Genomic DNA, 17,620 nt, shown 5'->3' with positions numbered 1-17,620 from the left:
GTTCTGAAAAACCTTTACTGGTACTGCCCCGTCGTAAAAGTAAGAAATTAGAACTGGCCCATTGTCCCCCCAAATGCGAACTGATCCACCTAAATCGCGAATGACGGGACCCGAACGCACCAGTAGCACGAGGTCGGGAGGGCACAGGATCACGGCAATTATCATAGGGTAACACCAGTAGTAGCAGTAGAATTTATTATTTTGATAGGGAAGCCTACCGCTACAAGTACAGTACATGGCCTATGGTCCGGACCAACGTCCCCATCTGCATCCACAGGTAGGAACCTCGTGCTACTGGTGCGTTCGGGTCCCGTCATTCGCGATTTAGGTGGATCAGTTCGCATTTGGGGGGACAATGGGCCAGTTCTAATTTCTTACTTTTACGACGGGGCAGTACCAGTAAAGGTTTTTCAGAACCGCTCACAGAGCGATTTTTATATGGATAATTTCAGCTCTTTTTCCGTTCCCTCCCCACCCCAACCCCGAAGGTAAACATGATGACCACGCGCGCGATGTACTGTATGTAGCCATGGGACTGCAATAACACACTGATACATACCAGCCCTCCCCGCCTCGCTACCCCGCACACAGATACACAAACATGTGTATGCACACGGCACACACACGTGGCCACGCACACATACGCACATGCACACGGCACAAACAGGAAATTCTTCATGTATAATGCCATGCAAAGCAGTGGCCACCGTACTTGAGGAAGTCAGTTGTGAAACAAAAATAATTCAACTACAGCGTGTAGACAAGCTGACGGCCAAAGCACAACATAGCAAACATGACATTTGCCCAAGGATTGCAGTTTGCAGACCATGCCATGGAAGCAGCGAATACAGAATTATCATACAAAGTGACAAGCAAGGACGTGGCCATCATACACCAGAAACTTGCAGAAAGTCACATATCCAACAGATAGAGAAGTGAACAGCAATCTGATACAGCCCACACAGGACAAAGCGGACCTGATACTCGTCCCAGGATCGCAAGTGGCAAACCCTTTTCAATGCATAACATGCAGGTGTACGTTAGACGCATGAACATCTGACCGTGTCGCCAGCATACAATGTCATCACATGTTTACCCCACAAGTTACACACATGCACAGTAGAAGCACAATGAAAGCAATGGAAAAGTACGATGTGGTTGCTGAAGCATCTTCACACTTCAAATTCAGACTTCAATGTGGTCGTCACGGGATGATATACCTGCAAGATACAAGTGATGAAGAAAGAAAGCAGAAGGTCGTGAGGTAGGCTACGAGTCACCTACATGTCTGTTCAGGGCTAGTGCACTCACACGGAAAATTGTCATAATCGAGCATTTCCCAAACTGAGAAGTGCAGTGAAATCCACTTGCATGCACAGGAGCAATTTTGCAATATTATGATGCGCAATTCGACACGATCTGCGATGCTGCGTGCGATGTGCCCTGCTGTCATGATAGTGACAGTCACCGCAGTATGTTTTGTCAACGTCGCCCGTGCACTCTTCTGTCAAGTCCAAAGTGCTCACATACTTGGCAATGTTTTTGCAGTGATTAACTTTTATCCTAGTAATAATAATTATTATTATTATTATGTCACGGGTAACTTTAATGAAGTACCCGCAGGCCGTGTCGATCTGCACATCGTCCACTCTCTCATGTACTTGGCCTGCTTTGTCTGTGTATCCATTTCATGTGCGATACCGCAGTATGTTTTGTCAACGTCGCCCGTGCACTCTTCTGTCAAGTCCAAAGTGCTCACATACTTGGCAATGTTTTTGCAGTGATTAACTTTTATCCTAGTAATAATAATAATAATAATTATGTCACGGGTAACTTTAATGAAGTACCCGCAGGCCGTGTCGATCTGCACATCGTCCACTCTCTCATGTACTTGGCCTGCTTTGTCTGTGTATCCATTTCATGTGCGATCCACAAAATCGACTAGACAGTGGGTGCAATACGCTCTCTACCTGAAGACGTTCTTCTGGCGACATCTCGCCATGTACTTGGCCTGGCTTTGTCTGTGTATCCATTTCATGTTCGATCAACAAAATCTCAATGCACTACAGAGACTAGACAGTGGGTGCGATACGCTCTCTATCTGAAGACGTGAACCATTAAATTTTTTGGAAAAGTTATACGTACACCTGAAACGTAATGAAGTACAGGAATAGAGAGAGTGACTACAATGCGCTCTCGACCTGATATAGTGATAACGTGAGTACAAGACACTCTCCACCTGATAACGTGTTAGAAGGTAACATGTCTACAGTCCCACCGTACCCTTCCGACACGACTGTAGACCATTAAATTTTTTTGAGAAGTTATACGTACACCTTTAACGTAATGAAGTACAGGAATAGAGAGAGTGACTACAATACGCTCTCGACCTGATAACGTGAGTACAAGACACTCTCCACCTGATAACGTGTTAGTAGAAGGTAACAGGTCTACAGTCCCACCGTACCCTTCATCATTCCGCATTCACCATCGCGCGATACCCTGGCACACACTGGCAACATATGAATGGGGTGCCTTACCGTCGTCTAGAGGAGACGTCTTCGCAGCAATATTTTCCCTCCTGCGCATTCAGTCGCCGACGCGATAGCGTTCACGGGGCCGTTCCAGTTGCGGAAGACATTCGATTCATCGGGCCAATTCAGCAACAGGGCCGTGGACACACAGGGGGCAGAGGAGAGACATTGTTAGTGGACAAGAAATATGCAGTGGCAAGTGGCGAGTGCCGCATGGATGTCAAGTTGTCATGCACAATTCAGCTATTACTTACGGTCCAGCTAGTCCTGCCATTGCTCGCTCGTCCTGGTTCCTCCTCGTTCGTCTTCCTGCACGTCTGCACTTCTCCTTCCCCACCGTTGGCTTTGCGGTACGGGGGTGGCGGAAGGAATTCCCACCATGTATCCATGTACATGAAGTCCCACCATGACTCTCCATGTACATGTCCACGGCCACGTCAGCAGTTTGTATAGTACCGGAAGGAGTTCCCACGATGTCTCCAAAGGCCTAGAGCGGACGTCTTTGCAGCAATTCTTTTCGCCCTGCGCATTCAGTTCGCCGACGATGTCTCCAAAGGCAAAGGCCTAGAGCCTAGTAGAGGGGACGTCTTTGCAGCAATTCTTTTCACCCTAGACTAATACCCTGCACATTCACTCCGCCGACACGACAGCGTTTACGGGGCCGTTCCAGGTGCAAAAGGTCCACGTCAGCAGTTCTCAACTATTTCGCGTACGGGATAGTCGCCGCGACAGCGTTTAAGGGGTCGTTCCAGGTGCAAAAGGTATCCATCAATGGCACTTTGCAGTATGGGGTACGGAAAAGGGGCCTCCTCGTTCGACTTCGTCGACTTCTGCAGTTCTCCTTCCCGTCAGGGGTACCGAAAGGGGCCTCCTCGCAGTTGTCCTTGCCGTCAGGTCTAGGTCCACGTCATGCAGTTCTCAACTATTTCGCGTACGGGATAGTGGTCTTTGTCGTACGCGACATCGGCGTTTACCGAGTGGCATTGGCACAATTACAAAGCAGACCGTTGACGGGGTCACGTGTCAAAAAAGTATCAACAACGTGTCGACTACGTGTCGACCAAGTGTATAGCGGTACACTCAGCGGTACACTAATTCTCGTGCCATTCTCGTGTCACAAAACTGGAACATCGAGTACCAGTATGGAAAGGCTTCAGACAGGAAGCCTTTCCAATCAGGGAGTCGTCTAGATCGTCTGTACTGTACATGTAGACCTACACCATCGTACACGACGCGTACGACTCGACTGCCTACACTTTTTTTCGTAGTACACTGATAATAATAAAAATAATTATTATACTGAGTAGATCTACAATTGTACTGCATGATATACTACTAGTACTACTACTGAGTACTACCATGACTACTACTACTGAGTACTACTCTCGGCTCTAACATGTACACTAAGGCTGTGTTTACATGAGAAATTTCAGCCCGGGTTGAAAGTCTGTACGATAGACAAAAGAGGTGAGCGTTTACATGAAGACAGTTGACCCGGGTCAAATACTGATATGCCGCCAAAAGTCCACTTCTACAGTCCTGTATGGTCACGTGAATCCGTTCGCGCGAAATTTGCATCTGCAGTGCCGTTCAAACCTGGCGCGAGATACGCACAGAAGTACGTTTGTACGATTTTCTTGACCCGGGTTGATTTCAACCCTCCCCTTGGGGGGAGGGTTGAAATCAACCCGGGGCGAAATTTCAACCCGGGTCAAGCGCAATGCGTCATGTAAACGCGCCATTCATTTTATGCACATGGCGGGTTGAAAGCTGACCCGGGTCGAACTCAACCCGGGTTGAAACGACTCATGTAAACACCGCCTAACAGTCTCGTGACTCGTGTTGGATCATCCGCCACGTGCAACCGGCGCTGTACATGTATGTCCTCACTGACCTCAAACCCAAACGAGATTGATATACAATCTGTACTACATAGTCTAGTCTTTATGAATCATGATGGACGTCAACGACGTTGAAGTATGAGTCATGTACAAGAGTTAGTAGATCTATGTACAGCTCAGCCACATAGTCGAGTCATTGGTAGATCAGTGATCATCTGCTACGCACACCTCGTTCCCGTTCGTTACTACGACGCGCTTCCAAGGACTCGATCGCGATACTGATCTACGCTGCATGCACGCAGCTAGCTAACCGCGCGCGTAGGTCAACGAGTCCTATCAAGAGTCCCGTTAGGGACTCTTGCCAGTCTTGGTCCTATCCTACTCATACTCATAGAACTAACTAGCGCTGCATGCGGGCAGGAGAGCGCGCTAGCGTCCACCGGCGCGCGTGGTAATCAGAGCGGACTTCACACACACGGCCCGGCATGGCATGGCATGGCAGAGCTGCTTGTGTGCAGACCAGGTCGATGTAGATGGGACTCGATGATTTCTTCTCCCATACACCATCACCAGCACAGATTTTAGTTGTGTTTTTCTTGGGTGGAAGGAGGCGTTCATGTCGCTTAGTTGTCCCATAGCAGCATGTCTTTCCTATAGACCTCCCTGTACTATCTGTGGAAACCATGGCCCGTGAAAGCCGCCATCTGATCGTCTTTGGAGTTCCCGAGTCCTGCGAAGAGGATGGAATCAAGGAAGCTTTTGATAGGTAACATTTCTGCCCCTCTCTCTCTTCCTTTATCTCTTTTTCTCTCTCTATCGCCCAGATACACACACATACACGTATTATTTGCTTGAGAACCTGGTCTAAGTGGCGCGTATTTTTCCTGCAGATTCGGTCCTATCGAAAAGGTGAAACTCCTACCTGCTGGAGAGGACGGCGAAGAAAGAACTGCACTTGTGGATTTTATGGACATCAAATCAGCCATATCTGCACACGATGCTTCTGTTACTATCAGTGGAGAGGATGTGCGAACAGAGTACAGCGAGACAACCCTGGCTAGTCTAAATCGTTCCCGCAAGAAGTGGCAGGATCGGAGGAGTGACTTGTAAGTTTGTGCGATGTTCTTGTATGGGAAATACTTGAAATCCACTGGGATTGCTGGCTTCGTTGCTCATCGAAGTGAGGAGTGTCCTGTGTGCAGCCTGACCAGCCTCTCTCCTGGCGTTTGGTGCGCTTACCTGGATGGCAGGCGGACCTTCCTCTACAGGCAGTCGTGGTGAAATGCTGTGCCAGCCCCATTTTTCAAAAATTGTAGTCCTGGAATTGGATCGTTTCGTCGTTGGCTTTACCTGGCCGACGTTTTTGGAGGCTCGCCGGCACATTGGTGACTGGAGCTGATTGGCTGTTTAGGGCCGTGTAGTGATTCTCTGATATCTGAGCGAAGAATGGATTGTGGAAGACTTGCTGTAGCTCTTGGAGTACGAGCTGTTCCTAGTGTTAGTAGCAGGGCAGTAGATGGCCATGGAATGCTGCTGTTGCTGCTGGTAGCAGAGTATGTGTGTGTGTTCAGACCGATGTACCCCAGGGAGTTTCTCTCCTTATCCAGAACTTGGTTGCTGGAGGCATTCTGCGCCAGTTTGCAACAGGAGAAGGGAACTGTTTAGTTTCACAGGAAACATTAATCCCTGCTCACTAGAGTTTGGATATTGTGCAAGCAGGAGAGTGGACAACTGTGCCTGTAGTATTTAACCTGCTGCTGTTATTGGTGATGGCGATGAGGATGGCACTATGAATCCATGATGAGGATTGGCGCTGATATCTGGCACAGAATGCTGATGGTTGCTGGCTGTCTTCTCGTAGAGTTGGGCAGTGTTGCAGTGCTGGCTATGTTTGGGAGGCTGCAATGCATGACAAAGAGCATGCTCTTTCACATGTATATGAGCACATGCACCATGGAAGCACGCTGCTGTCATTGGCAAATTACATGGTGACATGATCCAGGCCTGTGCAGAGTTTGGTGCAAATAGTTTTGGCAGTGTACTAATGCCACTTGCCGGAGCGTGGTTGGGCAGAATGGATGCAGATGGATGCGAGTTTTATGCTGCACCAGTCCTTATAGTTTGCGCTTTATATGCGTTAGCTTTCTGGACTGTTTAATTTGGAGAGAAAGCGTGCAGGTGATGGCAGGCGATGATCAATACGATCAGTGTTACTTGGATGCATTGTTGCGTTGCATTGATCCATGCTGGTGTTTTCATGTGTCCATGAGCAACTGTCATTGGATTGCATCGCTCCTTCGTCTTTATCCCCAAAAATGTAAGAAGTCAGACATCTTAGGCTTTCTGGGGAAGGGCTATGCTGTAGTTATGTTCAATATAAAGCCTCGGTCACACTACGTCAAAAATGCTGCATCAGCATCAGACTCATGAGTTTTCCATGGCAACTGACGAAAACGTGGGACATTTGAGCGTTAGACGCAGCAGCGTCTGACGCAAGCAAATCGGCTGTGTTGACGCTGCCAGCACTTGCATGAAAAAACAGTGACTTTCGAAAATAGTGTACCGTACCCTATCGTAGCGATTTGGTTCTCCACAGTGGTTTTGTGAAGTGCGTCAGGCTACGGCTTCAAAAGCAAAAAATACAGTGCGAGGCTGTATTTACATGAGGCGTTTCAACCCGGGTCAAGTTTCAACCCGCCCTGAACACAGATTGACTGGCGCGTTTTACATGACACATTGCGCTTGACCCGGGGTGTAATTTCGCCCCGGGTTGAAACGGGAAATTGTACTCCCGTACTTCTGTGCGCATCTCGCACCAGGTTTGAGCAGCACTGCACAGGCAAATTTCGCTCGAATTCACGTGACCATACACGACTCGAGAAGTGGACTTTTGGCGGCATATCAGTAATTGACCCGGGTCAACTGTCTTCATGTAAACAATCACCCACCTATTTTTTTCCATTGTACAGACTTCCAACCCAGGTTGAAATTTCTCATGTAAACACAGCCTGACTCCACGCCAGCGTCAAGTGCTTGGGTTTGACGCTTCGGCCAGTTTCAAATTTGCGTAGTGTGACCTAGGCGTAAGGGACATGTTCATGGCTCTTGTAAGGCAGTGTTCATAAGGGCAGGCCTATTAGGCCATGTACTGGCAACTGTCTATGTTGACGTCACTCAGTGTGTGCCTCTGCGTCCGTGTTGAGGAGAATGTGTTGTACCACTGCAATTTCTTTTGGTCTATTGTGCGGTCTTTCTCTACTACACTGATCTTGTACAGAAATGAAACTAGTGTGCGTCGTGGTAGGGCTGATGTTGGCATCAGCCGTCCAAGAGCATCAAGCCGGGATGGTGGTATTGGTAATGCTGCTCCTGCTGCTGCTAGTATCATTGGTGGCATTGGTGGCGGTGGATTGTCCAATAGCTCATCAGCTGCAAAGGGTAATGACTTGCGCGTACTCGTTGTTCGAAATATCTCGGATCGGCACACAGGTATGGCATGCTCCTCTGTGTCCTAACTGATGTACATCAGAGATCATGTAGTCGCGCTCGGTGAAATCCGACCCAGAGTGCATATTTGGCGCCCTTAATACCGTAATTGGAACTGGTCCTGGGCGCTGGCTTTGCACTTTGGGTCGGATTTCACCGAGCGCAACAGTAGTGCAATACTCATCGGGATAAGGAGAGTTTGACTATGACTGTATTATGCATGTGTAGGGTAGTGGCTAGGATTTGGGCCCAACAGATCACGAACCAAGTGCAGAAGTTGGTGCTTTACTGAGCCGAGAGTGCAACTCGAATATTTGGTTACAAAACCCGGTGGCATTTTGAGTTATTGAGTCATCCAAACCACCTGACAATTTTTGAGTTGTACTGGTGCTGGTTACTTCCTTTGTGTGCCAGTCATCAGCATCCTGCAAACGTTGGCAAGGAAAGCTGGCATTCCTACCTCGCTAGCTCTAAAGCAGTGGCAATGCCCTACAGTCCGTTTCAAAAAGATTTACAACCCTGGCGATCGCCCGCGGAGTTTGGCGTCTTACCGTATGAGCACTCGAGCGCTGCCTGGAAAAACTCACTGTGAACTCGAAGAAATATTCCGCGCGAAAGCAGGAAAAATGACAACTCACTCACGTTGACACAGACAGTCATGGACGTACGTCTGGTTTACAACAAACGAGTTCTTCCTCGTATCGATAATGGAGTCAGAGAGGACATGTCGAAACGAAAGTGTTGTAAATGTTGACGAGCTGCATGGGTCCGTTTTGTGACCAAAATAGTTTCTTTGAGCTGCGATGCAATTTACTCACCGTGTGACGAAAACGACATCGACACGGACTCATTCCCAAGGCCATGACTTGGCAAAGCTATCCGTGTGACTTCGACGACATTTTGAGAAAAGCAAACGCTTGTGAACGCTGATAGAAGACGGCGTTGACTGCTAAATTCAAATAAATTGGCGATCTTGAAATACTAAAATAAATCTCAAAAAGCTACAGCGCGATGACTTCCATTATAATTCACTCACACCATTGCAGTGTTGTGGGTGTGTTCACATGGCGTGAGCCAGTCAAGTGTCAGTCAGTTCGGCAGGAAGCGCGAGCTCCAACAACAAGTCGTTTGGTGCAGCCACCTTCTTTGTCTTGTACCAGCTTGATCACCAAAACAATGAAAAAAAAGTTTGACGTGAGGATAGGTTGGGATTTGAACTCACAACTTCATGGTCAGCAGACAGCATTCATAACCACAAGGCCAAAAAGGAAGGGATAAATCGTGGGTTTTGATAAAAAAAATCGATACTGGCTTCCTGGGCAAATTGTAAACCATGGGAAAAGGCCGGAAACCTGGCCGAAATTCTAACTCCTTAACGGTTGGTCCAATTGTTCCGAAACCTTCACAGAACAATTTGCCGTGTCCTAACAAGCCATTCTATGTACTTTGTTGTCCAAATTTCCCTTATCTTCATACTTTTTAAGACCCAAACCTGATTGTAAATCTTTTTGAAACAGACTATAAGTGGTAATGATCACAAAATGATTTCACGATCATGTCATTGTGATGGAAGTGAAACTCTACTTCTGAAGGTTTTCTGTTCTCGAACCATAGTAGGGTGATGTGAATACTGTCTTACACGATCTCTTGTCAGTGTTGCCAAATGACTGTGTTGGAAATACGGACATGGATCATATCAAGCACTGGCATTGTATGTCATCTCTCACATTTGTCTGTGCCACGGTGCGGACACCTTGAAATACACCCGCCATGCAGAAGTCAGATTCTCATCTTGCATTGTTGCTCTTTCCAAGCGGTACAGTAGAATTGAAACAAGGGAATCAGATCTCTGGAACAGCTGTCACTTTTATTTGTGCTCCCTGAATGAAAGTCACACCTTTCACAACAAGCAAGCAGGGGGTGTGACTTGCATTCGAGTGTGATCTGTTTCTCATGTGAACACACTGAAACTACATAGCAGAGAGCTAAAATGGAGGGTACGGCTTAAAATTGGATGCAACCTTATAAACGGGGAAGTGGTTTTTATTTTTTTGTCTTGACACTAAACTAGTTGCTTTGAATTGTCTTCCTTTGATCACTGCAGAGCGTAGCTTATGTGAAGGTCTATTCCATGAATTTAAGAAGCATGGTGAAGTAAAGCAAGTCAATGTCCACGAAGAGAACGGAAATCGATTTGCTGTCGTAGAATTTAAGAAGTATGTACTGGTATTGCTACTGCTGTGTCGAGTATACGAGTATGGATTATCATTATTCATCGTGCTAGTTTGCTGCCACTTATGATAACTTGTGCATGCTGGTGATATTTCTTCTAGTTCTGTGACAGTGGGTCTTGTCAACTTCTTTCTGCATCAGATAATTTGTGTTGTGTGAAGCACCAATGAAAACTTATAAACTTTCTTTGTTCTCTATGTTGCAGGGCTCAAGAAGCGGAGAGTGCAATGGAAACAGTACAAAATCGTACTTTCTTTGGCTGTGAAATGAAAATCAGCCTGGCGAATTGTTCAGGTAAGGGACCGTCCGTAAATACCAAAATGGTATATACTTGAGAACGGTTTTATTCACAACACCAATTAGGGCAATCGCGTGAAGCCATGAAGTAAGAGTCAAAGCAAAAAGGCAACCCAATTTCGGAAATACCGTACTGTCGCGTATAAAAGCAGGTGCTTACGGCCGTATAAGCCGATATCAGGGCTAGGCTTCTATTCAAGTCAGGCTTATATTCTAATCACGTATCTCTATGTATGTCAACACTAAACCAGGCTTATGTGTTGACAGTGTATCTTAAAAATCAGGCTTGTAATCAAAACAGGCTTCTATACAAGACATGCTTTTATACAAGACACTACAGTAAATAGAACACTCAATTGAAATATAAAATTGAACACAAAAGCTTCACAAGAAATCGTTACCTATAAATAAGATTGCCTACCGGCATGCAAAGGCGAAGTCACGCCTCTCCCCGTGTCGGTGAAATAGTAAATACTGGTATTACTATAGTATTTCGACACACACACACACGCGCGCACACACACACACACACACGCGCACACACACACACACACATGTTATTACATGTACATGGATTAAGTGACACCATTTCAGACACATAAGTACGCTCTTGGTGCACGTTGGAAGTGAAACCCCCGTTGTTTCTATACATTTAGAACACTTCTTTGGTCTGATTCTGTGCACAGTTTTGCCAACCCTACGCAATGAGCGCGGCTTCCGTGGCCGTGGCAGGCGCTATCATGCATTTGGTGGCTTTGGCGGGGGTTCCTTTGAAGGTTTTCCAGATTTACCAATGACAGATAGTCCTGAAGAGGAGATGTCACCTGGACCGGTTCCTAGTCATCCTCCCAACCATCGTGCTGCTGCTGGACGGCTTCAAGTCACGGTGGAGCAGGATGTAACCGGAGAGTTAGAGGAAGAGTTTGATGTCAACGCTACTCGCACGTTGTTTGTAGGCAACATTGATAAAGCGGTTACCCCCAATGACTTGCGCAGTGTCTTCAGTCGGTTTGGGGAGATTCTGGTAAGTAGAAATGCTACTGCATGTCAAGGTGTTTGTGGGCGACGTGTGCACACGCGCGTGTGTGTGTGCGTGCATAGTTGCATGTATGACAGATCATGGAGCATGTAGGACTTCTGAGTACATGTATAGGGTCGAAGGTTTGAAACACGCTTCGTTTTGGCACATGTACTACGTCGTCTTCCAAGATGGTCGACTTCCCGGGTATTCCCGAGTAGTGCGTATCCGCACGCACACGCGGTTGCAGTGCGTTGCATAATTGATTTGATATGGATGATATTCAATTGTCCTGTATTAACAATTTGTTGGCTTTGTGATGTTGATGGGCTCACAGGAAGTCGACATGAAGTCGCAGAGGTCCGGCATGTATGCGTTTGTCCAGTTCAATGACATGACCAGTGCGTGTAGAGCCAAAGCGCTGATGAACGCACAGCTGATTGGACGCTCATATTGCAAGGTTAGCATTCTGTTGAGCAGCAGCCATGCCTCTGCTTGCCTGTGATTGCCTTCTATCAATGAGATGTGCATTGTCAGCAGTACTGGCAACGCTATGCATCTGCAGCAGCTTTGACTACGGTACTAGTAACTTTGGGCGCCAAAGAACTTCCAGGGTGGAAAATCTCTAACGTTTTTAAAAGAGTGTGCCATGCTTAAAACAAAGATTTCGGAACACCAGTTTCTTTTTCATGTGGCCCTGCATACACAGTCAGTGTAGCTGTACTACTTGAGTGCACAGTCACAGAATAAAACCAAAGACACCAGAATCTCGAAATAAGAAGATCACTAGCCCGAAGCTGAGACCGTGTTCTTCGGCACTCAATGTTACTGTAATCTATGCATTAGCAACAATATCTACTCTACTCTACTATGCCATATACTGTTAGCAGTGCTGATTATTGTATGCATTGACAGCAGTGCTGATTTATGCTATGCATTGGCAGCTAGCTCAGCAGACTTAGATAAAACAACATCTCAGCAGACTTGTATTATGAGGGCTGTGGTCCAAGTCTATGTACCCCTGATCTTGAAGAAGTCAATGCAGCCTCACTCTTTGCAACTTGCCTGCACTTGTTCCTGGCTACTTGCTCATCCTATCCACTATTCACTCTCATTTCTCTCTGCGTTCTTTTCCAATAGGTGGGCTTTGGTCATCGAGTTGTCACACATACCCTGTGGATTGGTGGTATAAGCCATCATGTATCTGATGCTGATGTCGCTCGCAAGTGTTCCAGGTTTGGTGCAGTCCTGGAAGTTGCTGTCAACCCAGCTCAAAAAGCAGCGCTGGTCCACTTTGACTGTAAAGACTCGGCAGTGGCAGCTGCTGATGAGCTCCGTGGGAAAATCTTCCATGGTTCGCGTCTCAAGGTCAGTTTCCTCTCCAGTCTAGTATAGTCTCTTCTTTGTGACCCAACTTTTATAGGTGCTGCTGCTGTTGATGCAGTTACTGCTTTTTGGTATCAAGGTAACAGAATGATTGTATCGGTTGCTTCATACATATCCTCAAGGGTAGCTACGGATCTATTGGTGCTAGTCTGGAACTAGAATCATGATTTCAGCAGCATCACCCATCGACACTGGACCCTATTGCACTTTTATGACTAGTTAATATTAACCTTGAGTGTATGTGTGTGTCACATTATACTATAATACAGCTGCTTTTGCTTATTTGTTTTTGGCTCAGGTTGACTTTGCCAATCGGAACAGCCGGAGCGCCTTCTACAAGCAGTTGGAAGAGCAGGGAGGAGACATTGGCCCAATGCGTGGTGGACCACCAGATGGCATGGGAATGGGCGGTGGCGGCCGTGGAGGCCCAGGTCCTGGCCCCGGACCACCGGGACCTGGGCCCGGACCGCCAGGACCCCCGGGACCACCCGGTCATGGCGATATGTTCTTTGGTGACATGCCTCCGCATGGTCCTCCCGGCGGTGGTCGCCGCGGTGGTTTCAGACCAGATTTCCACCGCGGTTTCGTTGGTGGCCGGGGCGGGCACGGTGGCCGGGGCAATGGTCCAATGTTTAGAAATGGCCCAGGTGGCAGAGGTCTATTTACGCGCCACTTTAGGGGCAACATGACCAATGAAGATGAGGATTATGATAGTGAACTGCGCAATTTTGGCTACATGCGAGAGCGTGAGCGTCAACGGCAGCGTGTGTGGCAACAGGGTGAAGATGGCGATGATGGCAGTGATGTACCCATGAACAATCAAACGGACGGGAGTGAAGCCCGCACACGTTCACCACAGTCAGACATGTCTGACGAAGATGTCCTTATCCCTAGCAAGACTGCCGGCTCCACCGAGAAAAACAACCAATCTAGCATGAGCATTAAAAAGGAAGAGTCCAGCAGCTCCAGTAAGCAACGCTCTACTGACAACAGCAGTGGCAGCAGCAGCAACAACAACAGCAGCAGTAATGGCGGTGCTGGAGGAGTATCTACATCCACTTCAAACAGTGCTGCCACTAGTGGAGCTGCTGCTGCTACTACCAGTGCTAGCAGTCACAGCTCTTCTACTAGTTCTAAACGAAGCTCTGAGAGTAAGAAGCGCTCTGAAAACAAGAGTAGTGTAGAAGTCAGCAAGTCCAGGTCGCAAGAGACTGTTATTAAAGAGGAACGCCACTCCCCTGCACGTAGTGAATCACAGCGTGACACAGGCCATGCAGATGCAAGAGAATCATCAAGCCATACTAGCAATGGTACTGGTCTTGCTAGCAGCTCAAGTACTAGCGGTGGCACCATTGGATCTCGCCAGTCTGCTCTGCAATCTCATGGTGAAGCCAGCAACTCGCTGCAGCCAAGTAAGCGTAGTGAACGTAGTGAAAGCTCTCGCCATCACCAAGCACACCGTGATAAAGACAATTTCAGTGAAAGTAGCAAATCCAGGCGTAGTACTACTGATGGAAATGAACGAAGACGGCGGCGTGATGACAATGAACGATCACACGAATCCTCCCAGTCCAGTCACTCCAGTAGCAAGCCGAGTTCGTCAAGTCGCCAACAGGCTCCCCGAAGTCGTAGCAGATCTCCGTTGTCACGCAGTCATGGCTCAACGCGACGTTCAAGGCGTTCACCAGGGCTATCAGGCGAGGTGAGTCGGTCGCCTCGGGGCAGTGGTAAATCATCCACCCACGATGACTGGTCTGGTCGGCGCGATCGTGATCAATATTCTCCCCCACAGCAACAACATCGGTCATCTTGGAGACGGCATGGTGATTCTTCTGCTCGTCCATCTGGACATGGAGGTCAGCAACGCTCGCCTAGCTACTCTCCATCATCCCGCCAGCAATCTGCAAAGGAACATCAGCACCAGCACCAACAACAACAGCAGCAGCAGCAAGTGATAACCCAACAAGGTCAACTTGTTGCTAATGATCCAGGTGCTGTTGCTGGTGGTGCCACTGCTGTTGCAGCAGCAGGTGTGAATCAAGCAACACCCATGTACACTGTGAGCGTTGCTGGCGCTCCCGGGAGCTTTGTTGTGCCGCAATCATCAGCTACTTTCCTCTATGACGCTAATGGCCAAGCATTGGCTGCCGCTGCTGTAGCAGCTCAAAACACCGCTGCAGTGGCTGACAGTCAGAGAAAGCAAGCAGCTGCAGCAGCAGCAGCTGGCAGTGCAGCTCCCGCTGGATTTGTAACGACAGATATGTATGTGCCTGCCGGCGCAGTGCAGAATCAAGTTGTTGCTCTGAGCATACCTTCATCTGCAGTTGCTTCGCAGAGTACTGTCATATCCACTGCATTGTCAGCAACTGCTGTTGCTGGCGCCACACAAGTGCCCATTGCAAGTAGTGCAGTTGCTGCAGCTGCTGGAGGTCAACAGATGATGGCACCAGGTGCAGCTGCTAATACCGCAGCACAACCTGTGCAAGCAAATGCATTACTAGGACTGCTACAGCGTTATCCTGTCATGTGGCAAGGCCATCTTGCTCTGAAGAATGATGCAGCAGCTGTTCAAATGCATTTCTTATCTGGCAGCCAGCAGCTAGCGCAGCTGGCTCTACCTCAACCTACTGTTAGTTCTGCGGCCGCAACTCTGCGTATCGCCCAGAGGATGCGTCTAGATCCATCACAACTAGAAGGCGTGGCGTTACGTATGCAGGTTAGTAGTTGTGTGTGTGTGGTGCTGGTGGGTGGGTGGGTGGGTGGGAGTGTGGGTGAGAGAGAGAGAGAGAGAGAGAGAGAGAGAGAGTGTGGGTGAGAGAGAGAGAGAGAGAGCTATACTGTATATGTGTCGTTAGAATTACTTACTTGGTGTAAAGGCGGATACTTACCGTCAGGTACTGAGCCTTTTTATTCTCCAGTGTAAAAGATCTTCTGTGTCACTTGTCATACAAGTAAATGTGTTGTGTTGTTGCTGCTGTTGCAGGCGGAGATGGAGCACTGTCTTCTATTAGCATTGCCATGTGGTCGTGATCCATTGGATGTTCATGCGCAGACACGAGCACTTCGTACTGGCTTCATCACCTACTTACAGAACAAACAAGCTGCTGGCATTATCAATGTTGCTGGCAACGCTCCCTCTGCACACCAGGTATGGTATCATCTATTTACTTTCATTCAATTCATACGGAAACTACTTTGAAGTATGTCTTGAGGAGGAGGATGATGATAGTATTTCCTTTGGTGGGGCGATGAAAAGAATACTGAGAATGAATTCTTTAATCAGAATGTCACAGTCTGGTTATACTTACTGATGAATATCTTCAACTGGCTAGTCCTATCACCACATACTGTGACATAGTCATTGCAGATTTGGAGAGTGGATATTGCACACACATTTTACTTCACCATGTGCAGCTCTGTAGCATGAGAGCAGATTGATCTGCTCACCGTTTCATTGGCTTGCCTGTCTACACGCATTTTGCACGCGCCTTCTTCTCCTTTCCTGAAATGATGTCGATATGTTTATTGCTGCAGGTTGCCAATGGTGTTGGTGCTGGTTTTGTACTTCACATCTTCCCACCGTGTGACTTTACAGAGCTGCACGTTGCCCGTGTAGCTCCTGACCTATTGAGCAGTGCGGCGGATAGCGGCCATTTGATGGTTGTTATCGCTGCTATGTAGTGCAGTACAAGTACTCCTCCAACTTAAATACCGGTCATTTCGTGCCAGTGTCATCGGAGCCGACGGCTGTGGCTGCTGTTTCTGCCATCGCCGCGCAGTAGTGTTGTGCACTGTCGTAGTGTTGTGCACTGTCGTGTAGTCAAACCCAATGTGTTACGTTAGTTACTTTAAATTGTCTCGTCTTGTTTGGCATCTGTTTTCAACCGTGTGATGTGTGTGTGTGGCACGTTCCCATGGCCATCTGGGTGTTGTTACTGGTGGATGTGTGGTTTAGTTATATCTTACTACTGCCTTTCTGGCTCACATATACCCCCGGTGTGCTTTTTCTGGTGTGCTCATTTAGCCTGGTGATTTGTCCAGTCAAAGTTGTGATTGCATGACTTTAATTTTAATCTTGAGTTCAAAATGTTGATTTTCAGACAGTTGCGTGTGCAATGGTGTGCACAGTCTTCGTAGCATCCATTAGTTGCGTAACATCCCTCTAGTACGCTATTGTGTTTATGTGAAATGTACATGACTGTATAATTATGACATTCACAGTTTGATTTTTTTGTCGGCGTGAATGCCCGGGCACTAGGCATGCAGTTGAGTATTACCAAGAGCCCCCCCCCCCCCCCATTTGTGGCAGCGAAATCCCAACTTCCCTACATCAGTAGAATACGATGGTAGGCACGGGTGCCACAGTGAGTACAGGGTAGATCTACACAACAGGTATACTGTTGTGTGTACAGCCATCACCTGTCTTCCTGCAAAGCCGTACTATCAGTACTATACTATCAGTGTAGGTGTAGGTCACACTGTTGCCCATGCCAGAGAGGCACAACTCTCACTGTTGCCCATGCCAGAGAGGCACAACTCTCACTGTTGCCCATGCCAGAGAGGCACAACTCTCACTGTTGCCCATGCCAGAGAGGCACAACTCTCACTGTTGCCCATGCCAGAGAGGCACAACTCTCACTGTTGCCCATGCCAGAGAGGCACAGCTCTCACTGTTGCCCATGCCAGAGAGGCACAGCTCTCACTGTTGCCCATGCCAGAGAGGCACAGCTCTCACTGTTGCCCATGCCAGAGAGGCACAACTCTCACTGTTGCCCATGCCAGAGAGGCACAACTCTCACTGCCCTAGCTGCAGCTGCTGCGGCCTG

At 47.9% G+C, this 17,620-nt stretch overlaps 1 protein-coding gene and 1 long non-coding RNA gene across 3 annotated transcripts; one reads left to right on the top strand and one right to left on the bottom strand.

Moving 5' to 3' along the window:
* Nucleotides 1–568: 568 nt before the first annotated feature.
* LOC135814638 (uncharacterized) lies at nucleotides 569–3,399 on the bottom strand. The gene is made up of 3 exons (XR_010553203.1): nucleotides 2,789–3,399; nucleotides 2,541–2,581; nucleotides 569–1,220 (listed from the first exon to the last, which is right to left on the bottom strand). It is a non-coding gene; the product is annotated as an uncharacterized LOC135814638 (long non-coding RNA).
* Nucleotides 3,400–4,895: 1,496 nt separating this feature from the next.
* LOC135814635 (daf-12-interacting protein 1-like) lies at nucleotides 4,896–17,020 on the top strand. Of its 2 annotated transcripts, XM_065327792.1 has the most exons (11): nucleotides 4,896–5,141; nucleotides 5,266–5,481; nucleotides 7,653–7,864; nucleotides 9,966–10,077; nucleotides 10,299–10,387; nucleotides 11,077–11,414; nucleotides 11,746–11,868; nucleotides 12,549–12,776; nucleotides 13,093–15,510; nucleotides 15,778–15,942; nucleotides 16,329–17,020. In XM_065327792.1, the coding sequence occupies exons 1-11, from the start codon at nucleotides 5,059–5,061 to the stop codon at nucleotides 16,473–16,475; spliced, it is 4,131 nt and encodes a 1,376-aa protein (XP_065183864.1). In that variant the 5' UTR covers nucleotides 4,896–5,058; the 3' UTR covers nucleotides 16,476–17,020. The 2 variants fall into 2 exon arrangements, with proteins under 2 accessions (XP_065183864.1, XP_065183865.1); XM_065327793.1 differs by lacking the exon at nucleotides 4,896–5,141 and having other exon boundaries at nucleotides 5,347–6,692.
* Nucleotides 17,021–17,620: the final 600 nt, after the last annotated feature.

The sequence above is a fragment of the Sycon ciliatum genome, chromosome 4, assembly GCF_964019385.1.
Source record: "Sycon ciliatum chromosome 4, ocSycCili1.1, whole genome shotgun sequence".
Taxonomy (NCBI): Eukaryota; Metazoa; Porifera; class Calcarea; order Leucosolenida; family Sycettidae; genus Sycon; species Sycon ciliatum.
This window is presented reverse-complemented; position numbering and strand designations above follow the sequence as displayed.